Source organism: Sapajus apella, unplaced genomic scaffold (assembly GCF_009761245.1).
Source record: "Sapajus apella isolate SASKATOON/1434 unplaced genomic scaffold, GSC_monkey_1.0 scaffold14, whole genome shotgun sequence".
In the NCBI taxonomy this organism is placed as follows: Eukaryota; Metazoa; Chordata; class Mammalia; order Primates; family Cebidae; genus Sapajus; species Sapajus apella.
The window spans coordinates 27,245,731-27,261,721 of NW_022436954.1; the positions used below are offsets into that span (position 1 = coordinate 27,245,731).

The 15,991-nt window shown below is 39.0% G+C and overlaps 1 protein-coding gene and 1 non-coding gene across 3 annotated transcripts in view; both read left to right on the forward strand.

Annotated features, from left to right (window-relative positions):
• Positions 1–15,991, forward strand: part of PAMR1 (peptidase domain containing associated with muscle regeneration 1) — a 96,916-nt gene that overhangs the window by 70,321 nt on the left and 10,604 nt on the right. Inside the window, exon 7 of one of the 2 annotated variants that reach the window (XM_032283560.1) lies at positions 6,502–6,552. The exons of the other annotated variant lie outside the window; for it this stretch is intronic. Coding sequence (XP_032139451.1) covers positions 6,502–6,552 — 51 coding nt within the window. The remainder of the gene's footprint in view (positions 1–6,501; positions 6,553–15,991) is intronic. 2 annotated transcript variants of the gene reach the window in all.
• On the forward strand, positions 2,066–2,169 carry LOC116555249. The gene has a single exon (XR_004270448.1). It is a non-coding gene; the product is annotated as a U6 spliceosomal RNA (small nuclear RNA).

The window sequence follows — 15,991 nt, forward strand, 5'->3', positions numbered from 1 at the left end:
TGTCTTGCACTTTCATCCCCTTCCGCCCTATCTGAGGCTTCCTCTGGCTCTCAGGGCCCACAAACCCTTATGGGTGGGCAAATGGGAGGTATGAGAAGTTAATGTTAATCTCATCATCCTTTGGCAAATGATTAATGGCAATTGGTAGTTAATAACTCATATCCCTTCCTCTGTGATTAGGATAAAGATGAGGCATGCTCCATACTGTTTCCCAGAGTTTCTAAACAACATTCAGCCTCAGTTACCCCCAGTGGTAACCTGCTTGATAATGCAGTCTTATCTCCCTTCTCATTTATACTAATCCTTGTCTCATTTCCCTCACTCCACTGTTGGTTCTTCCTAACACTGTCACCTAAATAATCTACTTGCACTCAAAGCCTTGTCTCATAGGCAGCTTCTGGAAGAACTCAACCCAAGACACTTCATGAAGGTGTTTCTTTGAGGAGCTAACTTAATAGAGGTCTAAAGCTTTGTATTAGTCATGGTTCTCTAAAGAAACGGAATGAATAGAATTTATATATGTGCATGTGTATGTATTTACACACACACATAAATACACACACACACACACACACACACACACACACACATGAAGTATTGGTTCACACAAGCATGGAGGCTGAGAAGTCCCATGATATGCTGTCTATAAGCTGGAAACTAGGAAAGCTAGTAGTGTAATTTGAAGACTGGAGAACCAATAACGTAGACCTCAGTCAGCATCTGAAGGCCTAAGAACAAAGAGTGCTGAAGACAGAAATGGATGCCCCAGCTCAAGCATTCATGCAGAGAGATAACACAAATTATCCCTTTCTGCACCTTTTCACTCTGTTTTGGCCATCAACAGGTCAGATGATGCCTGTCCGCATTGTGGGAGAGCAATCCTTTTTGCTCATTCTACCAATTCAAACACGAGTCTCTTCCAGAAATGCCCTCACAGACATGCCCAGATACAATGCTTAACCAGATATCTGGCATTTCATGATCCAGTCTAGTTGACACGTAAAATTAACTACCACAGTCAGGTAGATCACCATCTGGTTGTTTCTCTAAACTATTAGATAAGCTTTTGATCAATGCTGAATAACAGATGTTGTAGGATTGCATTATCTGAAGGATACTCAAAATATGAATCATCTGGATTGCTGATTTAAAAAATAATGTTAGATCTAGGAATTGATATTCTGTACACACACGTGTGTGAATGCACAAGCTCTTTCTGTGCGTGAGAGCAAACCTAGTCCTTTGTAAGGTCATGGGAGTGAGTAGAGACTACAGTGATATTTGTAGAGACAGACAATAATACTTCCCAGAGAATTTGGAATCTTATGAAGGGTTTGTTCAAACTCTGCCATGCAGCATTTTCAAACAGTGGTTGGAAACTAGCTGTTCCCATCATAAAGAAGTGTCTCTGGGTCTCTTCTAATTGTATCATCTCTTCTAATTATGCCCTGATCAACTGTCCATACTGCATTAACTACACAAATGTGCCCTGGTTAAATGGTGACCTCTGCATCAACAGTTCTGCCTCGTACCACAGGGAGAACACAAATAGGATAAAACTGGGAGCTCCAATTCCAACAAATCTCCAATGATTATTCTCTGCAGAAGCATTTAAATTAGAATTTGGTTCCATTTAACTCAGCATTCTACGTGTAGATTAAGACATTTCCCTTCAGACAGCACAGCAGACTAAGTGGTATGAACCCACTTCAATTAATTGCACCTTATGAAATCTTTGTTGCAATCTAGACTACCATCAACTTCTGGGATTGGCTAGTATTTATTAAGACCTCACACCCCATTCAAATTCATCTAAGTACCCATGTTTATCTTTACTGATTCCTTGGTTCATGGCTTATCCTCTGATGTAATTTTAGAAGCAAAGTTAAGAAAGGCTCTAGTAACTTAGGAAGAATTGATGCAAGTGAAAAAAAATTATATATTTTATTCTCCCCACTCTTGCTCTCTGTCTTTCTCTTTTTCTGATCAGAATGAGCTGAGTTGGCCCAAAGAAGTAAAACTGAATTTCCTGCAGTGACATCCCTTCAAGTACTAGTTAAACTATTAACTCTCTTCAGCACATATACTAAAATTGGAACGATACAGAGAAGATTAGCATGGCCCCTGCGCAAGGATGACACGCAAATTCGTGAAGCGTTCCATATTTAAAAAAAAAAAAGAAAAGAAAAAGACTGTGTTGGGTAAAAATCTGCTCTGGGGAATAAGCAAGTGGAAGGACAACCCCAAATCTTTTTATTTTTATTTTTATTTTTATTTTTGGTGAGTGTTTAAGTGAGGCTGGAGAGTGCCTTGAGAAGCATAAAGCACTTTAGTAGAATAGCTTGAACTGGCATCACTTCTATCTCAGGGTTTAAATAAAAAAATTTTGTATCAAACATACAGAAAATCATCTTCTAATGCGTTATTCAGCAGTCACAGAGGAGGCATTCATTAAATGTGTGAAGATTCAAGAAAATGAATCAAATCAATAGTCAATAACACTTCATCATACTGTGTGACATGCTGGACTTCTGAAAGGCAAAGCAATGCTTGAACTCTTTGGCTTCTAGGGGCTTCCTGTAGCTCTCATCTCCAAATTTGAACTTATGGCTTGGAGACTTAAGCAAAAGGAAAAGACATATATTCATATGAAAATTCAAGATTCATTCATTCATTATAGACAGGCATATACTGGTGGATAGCAATAAATGAAAGAAGAAGTCTGTTGTCTCACCACAGCTGGGATCTACCCCTGAGTTTTGTATTTATCACAGGATATGGAGGGGGCATCCACTCCTAGGTTAGGAATGAAGAGTGTGAACTTCCTTTTCACACATTTAATATTACTGATTTGACTGGAGGGCATAGAAAATAGGTGTCATGAGTGTGCATTGAGGAACGACTTTTCCTGCAAATAACTCCACATTGTCCTGATATAGCTATTCCCTGATATCTCCATCATCATGCTCACTTTCTACAGAATTTATGGACCTGGTCATCTCAGGTGCTTTTATGTCGAGTATGACAATCAGATAGGTGAGAAAAGGATGTCACTTTACTTGCCTTGAATCCACTGAAATCTCTCAGACCTGTAATTCAGGCTCATGAAAAAGGCAGTCACTGTCATTGTTGGGGCCTCCTCTGCACCCCAGATTCATAAAAAGTTTACTTGCTTTATATAGACAGCACCAAATCATCAGAAGGATCCATCTCATGGCAGATTTTAGGTCCACACTGTTTAATTAGGAAAGCCCAATGCCTTAAACTACCTAATTCTTTCAGGTACAATATCTTGGCTCATGTGGGACTGGCCTGGAGCCTGAGCTGAGTGTTATTTGTGGAGGTTGGAGATCCTCTACTTGCTTGGCCAATCATACTCCCCAAGATTTTTTCACCACCCAAGAGTGCTGCATGCAGGGCTTGATGCCCAGGCTAAGACAACTGCCTCCTTGTGGTATCATCACTTACAGGAGTGAGACTGAGGGAAGGAATGATGGACCTTGATGTCCAGGGCTAAGAAAACAGCAGAATTGTCTTAGGTTAGTTTTCGTCATACGCAGACCCTGAGTCATGTACTTGGGTCCAACTGAGTTATGGAAGGAAGCGCTCTCAGGATCAACCAGTAAGAGAGTTGGGGAAGCAAGATAAGAATGGGGATGGAATCAAGCAAGAGGGTTTTCAACCGAACTCCCAGACTCAACCCGATCTCCTGTGGCTCTGAGGAGTGTAATTTACACTTCCAGGAACAACACTATTTGGGCTTGTAAACTTCCATACCCATTAGTCATTGCTTACAGGCAACCCTGGGGTGGGCATGAGGGGGACAAAAATCTCCTAGGTATTTTTCAGCTCATAGGAAGTGCACATATGAAGTGCAGGGTGGTGGCTATGCCCAAAGGCAGTCCTCTGAAGATTGCAAGTGCCAGCTCTCAGCTGCAAAGCACTCATGTTGAAGTTGAGGAATGGGTACCTTGAGCTGGCAAAGGAATCTGGGAGACTTGGGTGTTCACTATAGAGCCATCCCAAAGCCATCACATATGCTTCTGTAAAGTGGCATGACAGTGAACCACCTCATACAGTTGCCTGAAGGAAAAAAGAAAACAAAAATATGGAATGTCTTTCTTTAAATATTTATCTTTTTTTTTTTTTGAGATGGAGTTTCGCTCTTGTTACCCAGGCTGGAGTGCAATGGCATGATCTCGGCTCACCACAACCTCCGCCTCCTGGGTGCAGGCAATTCTCCTGCCTCAGCCTCCTGAGCACCTGGGATTACAGGCACTCGCCACCATGATCAGCTAATTTTTTGTATTTTTAGTAGAGACAGGGTTTCACCATGTTGACCAGGATGGTCTTGATCTCTTGACCTCGTCATCTACCCAATCTGAAACAATATCCCAGAGAAATGCACCTTTGATTACTATTTTTTTTTCATGCAATAGCATGTAAAGGCATGCTAAACCTAGTATGTTTCTCTCTCCAGGATGAGTCCTGAAAGTTGCAGGACGATGTGTTATTTATTATTAATCAAAGAAGATTTCACTTAGTGAAGCAGGACCTTGAAGCTCCTTCAGGCCAGAAATGCAAATATTTTAAATTCTCATTTGGCTTTGCACCAATAAACCCATCCCACTGAAGATAAATGAAACATTTATTAAAAACCCAAATAGGAAAGAATCATAAATCTGTTCAACGGGGAGATACAAAGGTTTCTGAAAAGAGAATGAATAGGGAAAAAAAAAAGAAAGAAAAAGAAAAAAAAAAAAAGATCGTTTTGAAATCTGACCCTAGGGAGGAGCTCTGATGAGGTGCAGATGGCCTATCTACCCACCAGGTAGATGTCTAAACTGGGAGAGCAAGTCTTAGAATTCACTTCAAAAGCATCATGAGAGAGAGTGTGGCTTTGGGAAGTACAGAAAATAAATGAGAGATAAGAGAGAATAATACTCAGTGGTTGTTGGATGTAGGATGCAATTTGAAGGCTTTATTGTGCAGGATTAAAAGATACGAATGTACAGACACTGTGGTTGGCACCCAGAAGTCTGATCAACACCTTGGAATAAGGTATGGAAACCCAGCGTTTCCACAGGCACTAACAGAAGCCCAGAAAATGGACTGGAATATTGCATTATGTTTGAATAGGCCCAACAATGGGCCTTTATATTTCTCTGTGGAGTTTTCTTTAAGATGTATTTGGGAAATTGGCATTTAAAGGCAGTTGGGTGCTTTGTGAACAAAGGCAAGTAAGGGAAAAGGAAACCGTGCTGTTTCAATTACTTCTCAGAACCAGCCCACACAGGCAAGTGTTATCCTGTTTTATAGATGAGTAAAGCAAGGCTTTAGAGTTTATGTAATTTTTTGAGACCCTAGTTCATTAAGTGGAAGAATTAATAGATTTCCCCCTTTATCCCTTCCACCCACCAACAAATAGTTATTGAACCCTTACTATGTGCTTGCTCTGGACACTGGGGAACCAAATGATTATCTGAACCCAAATATAAGCACTGGAGTTTTCTGATCCTGAAGGCCCTTCTTTTTCCATCAGAGTCTAGTGAATAAGTGTATTTAAATAATTTTCTAGAAAATTATATTACTCTGTGATTATGCAAGACATTAAAGAGATTTGTACAGAGTGGTAAGACTATGGGAACACATAAAAATAGGCTTGAAAGACTGAATAATGCTAGATTTAGACACTTGGTGGGGAAGACCCAAGTCACTTTTCTTAATATGTACTTAAAAACTCCAGAAACAACAAAAATAACAAACTTTCAGGATCACACTTTCTGATTATAAAACTTCAGAAAAATTATAAAGAAGTAAAATTTATTTTTAATATTATAAACCAGAGATAATAACTGTAATTATTTTAAAGTATGTTCTAGTTTCCCCCTCCAATCCTTGGCTGCTTGATATTTATCTGGCTTTGAACTTTTTGAATCTGTAGGTTGATGTCTTTCATCAGTATGGGAAAAATTTTTAGCTATTATTTATTTGCATATTATTTGTACTCTATTTTTACTCCCTTCTCTTTCTTGGATACTAATTATATTTATTATTTAACCTCCTCACTGTATCTCCTATGTTCCTTATTTTTTTCCCATACATTTTAAATCTTTTTGTCTCTTTTTGCTTCATTCTGAGTTTTTTAAGCCATCTTTTAGGTTATTAATACTCTTCAGTGGTATCTGATTTGCTATTAAACTTATCTACTGAGCTTTAAATTCCTGCCATTATACTTTTCCATTTCATATTTTTCCTTTGTTTATTTTTTTAAGGTTTCCAGTCTTTTGCTCAATCTTGTCTTTTATTTCTTTGAACATATTCAGCATAGTTATTTTTAAGTAGTATCAGATAACATTATCTGTATTCTTTATAAATGTGTTTCTATTGTCTGCATTTCTCTTGATTTTCAGTCTTGCCTTCTGTCTTAGTCATTTTGGGCTGCTACAAGAGAATACCATAGACTGGGTGACTTAAACAACAAACATTTATTTCTCACAGTTCTGGAGGCTGGGAAGTCCAAGATCAAGGTGCCAGAAGATTCGTTGTTTGGTGAGGGCTTGCTTCAACTTCTTACTATATCCTCATGTGTCAGAAGGAGGGTGGGAAAGCTCTCTGGGTTCTTTTTTAATAAGGGCACTAATCTCATTCTTGAGGGCTCCACCCTCATGACCTAATCTACTCCCAAAGGCCCAACATCTTAATACCATGATATTGGGGATTCGGATTTCAACATATAAATGCTGAGGGGGACACACCCATTTGGCACTTTGTACCTTTTACTGAATCCTAACTCAGAAGCATCACTTGGCTCTATCCTGATGACATTCCATAAGCAATAACTTAAAACCAAATAATAATTCTGATAGTTCTTCATCCTAAGATCTCATCAAGTTAAAGTTGCACCATTGATTTGATTGTAGCTTTTCTGGGTTTGTGAGGAAGAAAATACTACATGAAAAGTACACATCATATGTAATCTGATTTCAGAAATGCCAGATTATAAAAGAATACACATCTAAGCATTATGGAAATATAGCTATATTCCTTGGGCAGAGGTGTTTGTATGTCCTGGTTCAGTTTCTCTTTAAGTTTTCTTTCAAAGCTTGCTCAGTAAAATAAACAAAGGATCTAAATTGTTCTAAATCTCTGTTACTTTCAAGGGCTCAAAACCCTCTAAAATTTCTGCTACTTAAATCCATGTTAAATATAGCAGGGGTGTGAGCCATTAGAACCCTGCATTTGGAAAGTAATGGGGTGGGAGCCTACTCGACCATGAAAGCACTTCCTTCCAAGGGCAGAAAAACCCAACTATCAGGCTTACCTGTCAAAACCAACAATAGAATGTATTTCTTATCCTCTGCTGCAGCAGATGTGGTTAGAGTAAAGTTCATTTTCTCTCAGCATTCCAAGGCTGGTCTTAAATATCACTCAATCTTTCTTGGCCCTGAGCTCTGTCTAGCAATGGTCAAAATCGATGGGGAGCTCCACTTAAATTACACAAATTATAGCCCTTTAGTAAGCGAATTGGCTACAGATTCACATGTCTGCTAGAACCAGGCAGCCCTTGGAGGTTGTGAAGAATAGGGCTTCCTTTTAAGCAAAGACACTTTTCAACTCCAGTTGATTATTGTTATGTGGAAATTCAGGCCCTCAGTTTCAGATTTGAATTATGTTAGAAATAAGTAATACAGATTTTAAAATGAAATCTCCCAAAGTTTATGTTTGCAACAAGTTCCATTTTATAAAACTTTTAGGCATAACACATTATATTTTTGAGAAGATTTTCATCTGTGAGCCCCAGTGGGTACTTCGTAAGCTCAATTTTCAGAATAAATGAGTCTGAGCTATTAGAAACTAGCACCATCAGTGAAGCAACATGGATTGCTTTATCTGCCTTTTCCTCCCACGTCATGGAGGCATTTCTGAAAATATAAGCACTGGAGTTTTCTGAGTCCACTTGAAGCATGAAGAAACACATTGCCCTTTTTATACCATCACAGTAGTTTTTAACAGCTTCCTCAGTGGGGTCCCTTTTTTATACTTATTAATAAAATGAGGTTTTGGATTCATCTGCCAGATAAATTGCTGATATTACATAGTTCAAAAGCATACAGAGTATCATTGAGATCAACTTCCATATAGTCTATGGACAGTCTTAGAGTAGACAAACCAGTGATTTGGCTAATTGTTACAGACTTGCCAGGTTGTACATAGGAAAGTTAGTTATTTTAAATTCACAAATATTTCAGAGGTATTATCTGAATGGAGATTTTTTTTTTTTTTTTTTTTTTTGCCTGGAGGCAAGCAAGTAAGTTGCTTGGAAGGTAATTGGGACAGTTACAGGAAAGAAAGCCTATCAAATGCATGATTGTGGAAGCCAAGATGGCTGATTAGAAGCAGCTCTGGTCTGCGGCTCCCACTGAGAAAAATGAAAACGGCGAGTGAATCCTGCACCTTCAGCTGAGGTATCTAGGTTCTCACATTGAGACTGACTAGGTAGTTGGCATGACCTATGAAGAGTGAGGAAAAGCAGAGTGGAGCGATGGCCCACCCAGGAGCCACATGGGGTAAGGCAAACTCCCACCCCAGCCAAAGGAAGTGGGTGAATGATTGTGCTACCCTGCCAGGGAAACTATACTTTTGCCATGGATCTGTGTAACCGATGAATCAGGAGAGCCCCTCATTAGCCCACATCACCAGGGCCTTGGGTCTCAAGCACAGAGCTATGCAGTTTCTCAGAGGCTGCTTGGGTTGTGACCAGTGGCAGCAGGCTGGACACTGCCTAAGATGACCAAGTTCCCAGGGGGAGGGGAGGCAGCCATCACTGTGGTTTCAGTTGGCCATTTTTCCCTGCTGGTCTAGAAAGATTGGGCAGTTTGAACTGAAAATAATTCCTCACAGCACAACACAGTGGTTGTGGCAGATTGTGACCAGACTGCTTCTTTAGGTGGGATCTGGATCCATTCCTCCTCAGCGGGTGGGGCCTCCCTGCAGGAATTCCAGCAACTCCAGCCAGGGGTTTATGGGCAGAGCCCCAGTCTTCCTGGGAAAGAGCCCCTGCAGGGAGGCGGTCGTGATTTCCTGTTCAACAGACTTAGTCTTTCCTGCTTGCTGGCTCTGAGGTGTCCGGTAGTCCAGATGAGTGGGATTCCCCCCATTGCAGTGTACCTGCTCTACCAAAGGGCAGCCAGAGTGCTTCATTAAGCAGGTCCCTGATCTCGTGCCTCCTGACTGGGTGGGACCTGCCAACAGGGGTTGCCAGACACCTCAGACAGGAGAGTTCTGGCTGGCATCATGTTAGTGCCCCTATGGGACAGAGCTCCCGGAGGAAGAAGCAGGCAGCCATCTTTGCTGTTCTGCAGGCTCTACTAGTGATACCTCCAGGTGCAGGAGGGACCCAGGTGAATAGAGTCTGGAGTGGGCCTCCAGCAAACTGCAGCAGCCCTGCAGAAGAGGGGCGTGGCTGTTAAAAGAAAACAGAAAGCAACAACAACATCAACAAAAAAGACCCCACAAAAATCCCACCCAAATGTCAGCAGCCTAAAGATTGAAGGTAGATAAAGCCATGAAGATGAGAAAAAAAATCAATGCAAAAGTGCTAAAAATTTAAAAAGCCAGAGTGTCTCTTCTCTTCCAAATGATTGCAGTACCTCTCTGGAAAGGGCACAGAACTGGACTGAGGCTGAGATGGGTGAATTGACAGAAGTAGGCTTCAAAAGGTGAGTAATAATAAATTTGCTGAGCTAAAGGAGTAAGTTCTAACCCAATGCAGAGAAGCTAAGAATAATGAGAAAACACTACAGGAGCTGTTAACCAGAATAACCATTTTAGAGAGGAACATGAATGACCTTATGGAGCTGAAAACCCAACACAAGAACTTCACAATGCAGCCACAAGTATCAATAGCTGAAGAGACCCAGTGGAGGAGAGAATGTCAGAACATGAAAACTATCCTGCTGAAATATGACAGGCAGACAAGATTAGAGAAGAAAAAAAAAATGAAAAGGAACAAACCAAACCTCCAAGAACTATGGGATAATACAAAAAGACCAAACCTGCAACTGATTGGGGTACCTGAAAGAGATGGGGAGAATGGAATCACACTAGAAAACATACTTCAGGATGTCATCACTTCCCCAACCTAGAAAAACAGGCCAACATTCAAATTCAGGAAATCCAGAGAACCCCAGCAAGATTCTCCAAAAGACGATCAACCCCAGGACACATAATCAGATTTCCCAAGGTTGAAATGAAGGAAAAAATGTTAAGGGAAGCCAGAGAGAAAGGCAAGGTCACCTACAAAGGGAAGGCCATCAGAATAACAGTGGATCTCTCAGCAGAAATCTACAAGCCAAAAGAGACTGGGAGGCAATATTTAACATTCTTAAAGGAAATAATTTCCAACCCAGAATTTCATATCTGGCCAAACTAAGCTTCATAAGCAAAGGAGAAATAAAATCCTTTTCAGACAAGCAAATGCTGGGGGAATTTGTTACCACCAGGCCTCCCTTGCAAGTGCTCCTGAAGGAAGCACTGAATAGGGAAACACTGTTACCAGCCACTACAAAAACACACTGAAGTGCATAGACCAATGACACTATGAAACAACTACATTAACAAGTCTGCAAAATAACTAGCCAGCAACACGATGACAGGACAAAATGTACACATAACAATATTAATCTTAAATGTAAATAGGATAAATGCCCCAATTAAAAGACACAGAATGGCAAGCTGGATAAAAAGTCCAGACCAATTGGTGTGCTGTATTCAAGAGACCCATCTCACGTGCAGAGACACACATAGGCTCAAAATAAAGGGATGGAGGAATATTTACCAAGCAAATAGAAAGTAGAAAAAAGCAGGGGCTACAATCCTAGTTTCTGGCAAAACAGACTTTAAACCAACAAAATCAAAAAAGATAAAGGCATTTCATAATCATAAAGGGTTCAATTAAACAAGAAGAGCTAACTATCCTAAACATATATGCACCCAATAGGAGCACCGAGACTCATAAAACAAGTTCTTAGAGATCTAAAAAGAGACTTAGACTCCCATACACAAATAGTTGGAGACTTTAACACCTCATTGGCAATATTAGACAGATCATCAAGGCAGAAAATTAACAAAGATATTCAGGACTTGAACTCTGCTCTGGATCAAGTGAACCTGATAGATATCTACAGAACTCTCCACCCAAAAACAAAAGAATAAACATTCTTCTTGGCATGACATAGGACTTATTCTAAAACTGATCACATAATTGGAAGTAAAACACTTCTCAGCAAATGCAAGATAACTGAAATCATAACAAACAGTCTCTCAGACCACAACACAATTAAAGTAGAACTCAAGATTAAGAAACTAACTCAACCACACAATTATATGGAAGTTGAACAACCCGCTCCTGATTGACTCCTGGGTAAATAATGAAATTAAGGCAGAAATCAAGAAGTTCTTTGAAACTAATGAGAACAAAGATACAACATACCAGAATCATGGGGATGCAGCTAAAGCAATGTTAAGAGAGAAATTTATAGCACTAAATGCCCACATCAAAAAGCTACAAAAATCTCAAATTGATATCCTAACATCACAACTAAAAGAACTAGAGAACCAAGAACAAACAAACCCCAAAACTAGCAGAAGACCAGAAATAACCAAGATCAGAGCAGAACTGAAGGAGATAGAGACACACACACAAACCCTTCAAAAAATCAACAAATCCAGGAGATGGCTTTTTGGAATAAATAAATAAATAAAACAGATAGCTAGATTAATAAAGAAGGAAAGAGAGAATAAAGAATCAAATAGACACAATGGGGATAGTGCCACTAACCCCACAGAAATACAAACAAACATCAGATAATACTATGAACAACTCTATGCAAATAAACTAGAAAATCTAGAATAAATGGATAAATTTGTGGACACATACATCCTCCCAGGACTGAACCAGGAAGAATCAGAATCCCTGAATAGACCGATAAGTAGTTCTGAAATCAAGGCAGTAATAAATAGCCTACCAACCAAAAGAAGCCCAGGACCAGATAGATTTATAGCTGAATTTTACCAGAGGTACAAAGAGGAGCTGGTACCATTTCTTCTGAAACTATTCAAAACAGTGGAAAAGGAGGACTTCTCCCTGACTTATTTTATGAGGCGAGCATCATCCTGAAAACAAAACCTGGCAGAAATGCAACAAAAAACCAAAACTTCAGTCCAATATCCCTGATAAACATCAATACAAAAATCCTCAATAAAATACTGGCAAACCAAATCCAGCAGCACATCAAAAAGCTTATCCACTATGATCAAGTTGGCTTCATTCTCAGGATGCAAGGCTGGTTCAACATATGCAAATAAATAAACATAATTCATCACATAAACAGAACTAAAGACAAAAAACACATGATTATCTAAATAAGCACTGAAAAGGCATTTGATAAAATTCAACATCCCTTCCTGTTAAAAACTCTCAATAAACTAGGTGTTGAAGGAACATACCTCAAAATAAGAGCCATTTATGACAAACCCACAGCCAATATCATACTGAATGGGCAAAAGCTGGAAGCATTCCCATTGAAAACTGGCACAAGACAAAAATGCCCTTTCTCACCACTCCTATTCTACATAGTACTGGAAGTTCTGACCAGGGAAATCAGGCAAGAAAAATAAATAAAGCATATTCAAACGGGAAGAGAGGAAGTTGAATTGTTTTCGTTTGTGGATGGCATAATCCTATATCTAGAAAACTCGATCATCTCAGCCCAAAAACTTCTTAAGCTGATAAGCAACTTCAGCAAAGTCTCAGGACACAAAATCAATGTGCAAAAATCACATGCATTCCTATACACCAACAACAGATAAGGAGAGAGTCAAATCATGAATGAACTCCCATTCACAATTGCTACAAAGAGAATAAAATACCTAGGAATACAGCTAACAAGGGAAATGAAGGACCTCTTCAAGGAGACCTACAAACCACTGCTTAAGGAAATCAGAGAGGACACAAACACATGGAAAAACATTCTATGCTCATGAATAGGAGAAATCAATATTGTGAAAATGGCCATACTGCCCAAAGTAATTTATAGATTCAATGCTATTCCCATTAAACTGCCGTTGACATTCTTCACAGGATTAAACAAAACTACTTTAAAATTCATAAGGAACCAAAAAAAGAGCCCATATAGTCAAGACAGTCCTAAGCAAAAAGAATGAAGCTGGAGGCATCACACTAACTGACTTCAAACTGTACAAGGCTACAGTAACCAAAACAGCATGGCACTGGTACAAAGATAGACATATAGACCAACGGAACATAACAGAGACCTCAGAAATAAGAACACACATCTACAATCATCTGATCTTCAACAAACCTGACAAAAGCAAGCAATGAGGAAAAGATTCCCTATTTAATAAATGATGCTGGGAGAACTGGCTAGCCATATGCAGAAAATTGAAACTGGACCCTTTCCTTACACTTTATACAAAAATTAACTCAAGATGGAATAATGACTTAAATGTAAAACCCAAAACTATAAAAACCTTAGAAGAAAATCTAGGGAATACCACATAGACCAAAGGCACAGGCAGAGATTTCATGACAAAAATTTCAAAAGCAATTGCAACAAAAATAAAAATTTACTAATTGGATCTAATTAAATGAAAGAGCTTTTGCACAGCAAAAGAAACTATCATCAGAGCAAACACACAACCTGCAGAATGGGAGAAAATTTTTCCAACTTATTAATCTGACAGAGGTCTAATATTCAGAGTCTACAAGGAAATTAAACAACTTTACAAGAAAAAAAACCCAATCCCATTAAAAAGGGGCCATGGACATAGACACTTCTCAAAGATACTGGTTTTGTACCAGGACCATGCTGTTTTGGTTACTATAACCTCGTAGTATAATTTGAAGTCAGTTAGCATGATGCCTCCAGCTTTGTTCTTTTTGCTTAGAATTGTCTTGGCTATATATGGGCTCTTTTTTGGTTCGTTATGAATTTTAGAGACATTTATACAGCCAACAAACATATGAAAAAGGCTCAACATCACTGATCATTAGATGCAAATAAAAACCACAATGAGATACCATCTCACACCAGTCATAATGGCGAGCATTTAAAAGTCAAGAAACAGCAGATGCTGCAAAGGCTGTGGAGAAATAGGAACACTTTTACAATGTTGGTAAATTAGTTCAAGCATTGTGGAAAATAGCGTGACAATTCCTCAAAGACCTAGAACCAGAAATACCATTTGACCCAGCAATCCCATTACTGGGTATATACCCAAAGGAATATGAATTATTCTACTATAAAGATGCATGCACATGTATGTTCATTGCAGTACTACTCACAATAGCAAAGACATGGAATCAACCCAAATTCCCATCAGTGATAGACTGGATAAAGAAAATATGATACATAATACGCCACGGAGCACCATGCAGCCATAAAACGGAACAAGATCATATCCATTGCAGGGACACGGATGAAGCTAGAAGCCATTATCCTCAGCAGACTAATGCAGGAACAGAAAACAAAACACTGCATGTTCTCACTCACAAGTAGGAGCTGAATGACGAGAACACATGGACACAGGAATAGTAATAACATGCACTGGAGTCTGTCGGTGGTGGGGTTGTGGGGAGAGGGAGAGCATCAGGATAAATAGCTAATGCATGTGGGGCTTAATACCTAGACGATGGGTTGATAGGTGCAGCAAACCACCGTGGCACACGTTTACCTATGTAAGAAACCTGCGCGTCCTTCACATGTATCCCGAAACTTTAAAAAAAGGAAAGGAGGATAAAAAGCATCGTTGCATTGCACAGAGACTGTTTTATAGGGATGAGCCTGTGTCTTAGAATAAATGGTTTTAGGGAAAACAGGGAATCTATTAGAGGAGGAGAGAGAAAAGGTGGCAAGGGTTGAAAACTAACTAGCTGATATTATGATCAATGCTCGTGTGACAGTATCCATTGTATCCCAAGGGTCACCATCATGCAATATATTCAGGTAACAATTCTGCACGTCTACCCACTGAATCTAAAATAAAAGTTGAAATTATTCATAAAAAAAGAAACTAGGAGTCAGTTGTGGTGACTTACACCTGTAATCCCAGCACTTTAGGAAGCCAAGGTGAACAGCTTGACCTTAGGAGTTCAAGATCAACCTGGGCACCATGGTGAAACCCCATCTCTACTAAAAATACAAAAATTAGCTGGCGTGTGCCTGTGGTCCCAGCTACTCAGGAGCCTGAGGTGGGAGGATCACTTGACCCTGGGGGATAGAGGTTGCCGTGAGCCGAGATTGTGCCACTACACTCCAGCCTAAGTGACAGAGTGAGACCATGCCTAAAAAAAAAAAAGCAAAGAGAAAAGAAAGTAGGGAGGCTGATAGAGTCTGATAGAGTGATTGGTATCCAAATCAAGTAGTTAAAGTTTGAATTCTATGGGGACTCTATTTCCTTAGGCAAGTCATATTCAGTACGGTGCCATAATCTATTTGAGAGAAATATGTTACCTATATTTGAAAGAAAGATGTTACCTATATTTCCAGAATGTATCTAAAAATCCTGTTTAGTGCTCAGAAGAGCTGCTGAAGCCATTTCCACTTTAAGTAGCTGTTCAACAGGAGTCAAAGAATATAAATACTTCTGTAATAAATATCAAATACTGAGATGGAAAATTATATTTGTAGAACAAGGAAAATGTATTGTTATCGCTACAATTTGATTGTTCTCTAGAATTTTTTAACTATAGCTTTCAACATATTTTTTCTCTAGTATTTTTTAACTATAGCTTTCAACATTTCCGTACATACATGAAATGAATTTAGATTTTATATTTAATCTCTAGGAAAATAAAATAATTTTATTTTAATAAATTTTAATTTTAAATAACTTTAAATAAATAAATAAAAATTTAATAAATTTTTATTTTAAATAATTTTATTTTCCTAGAGATTAAATATAAAAT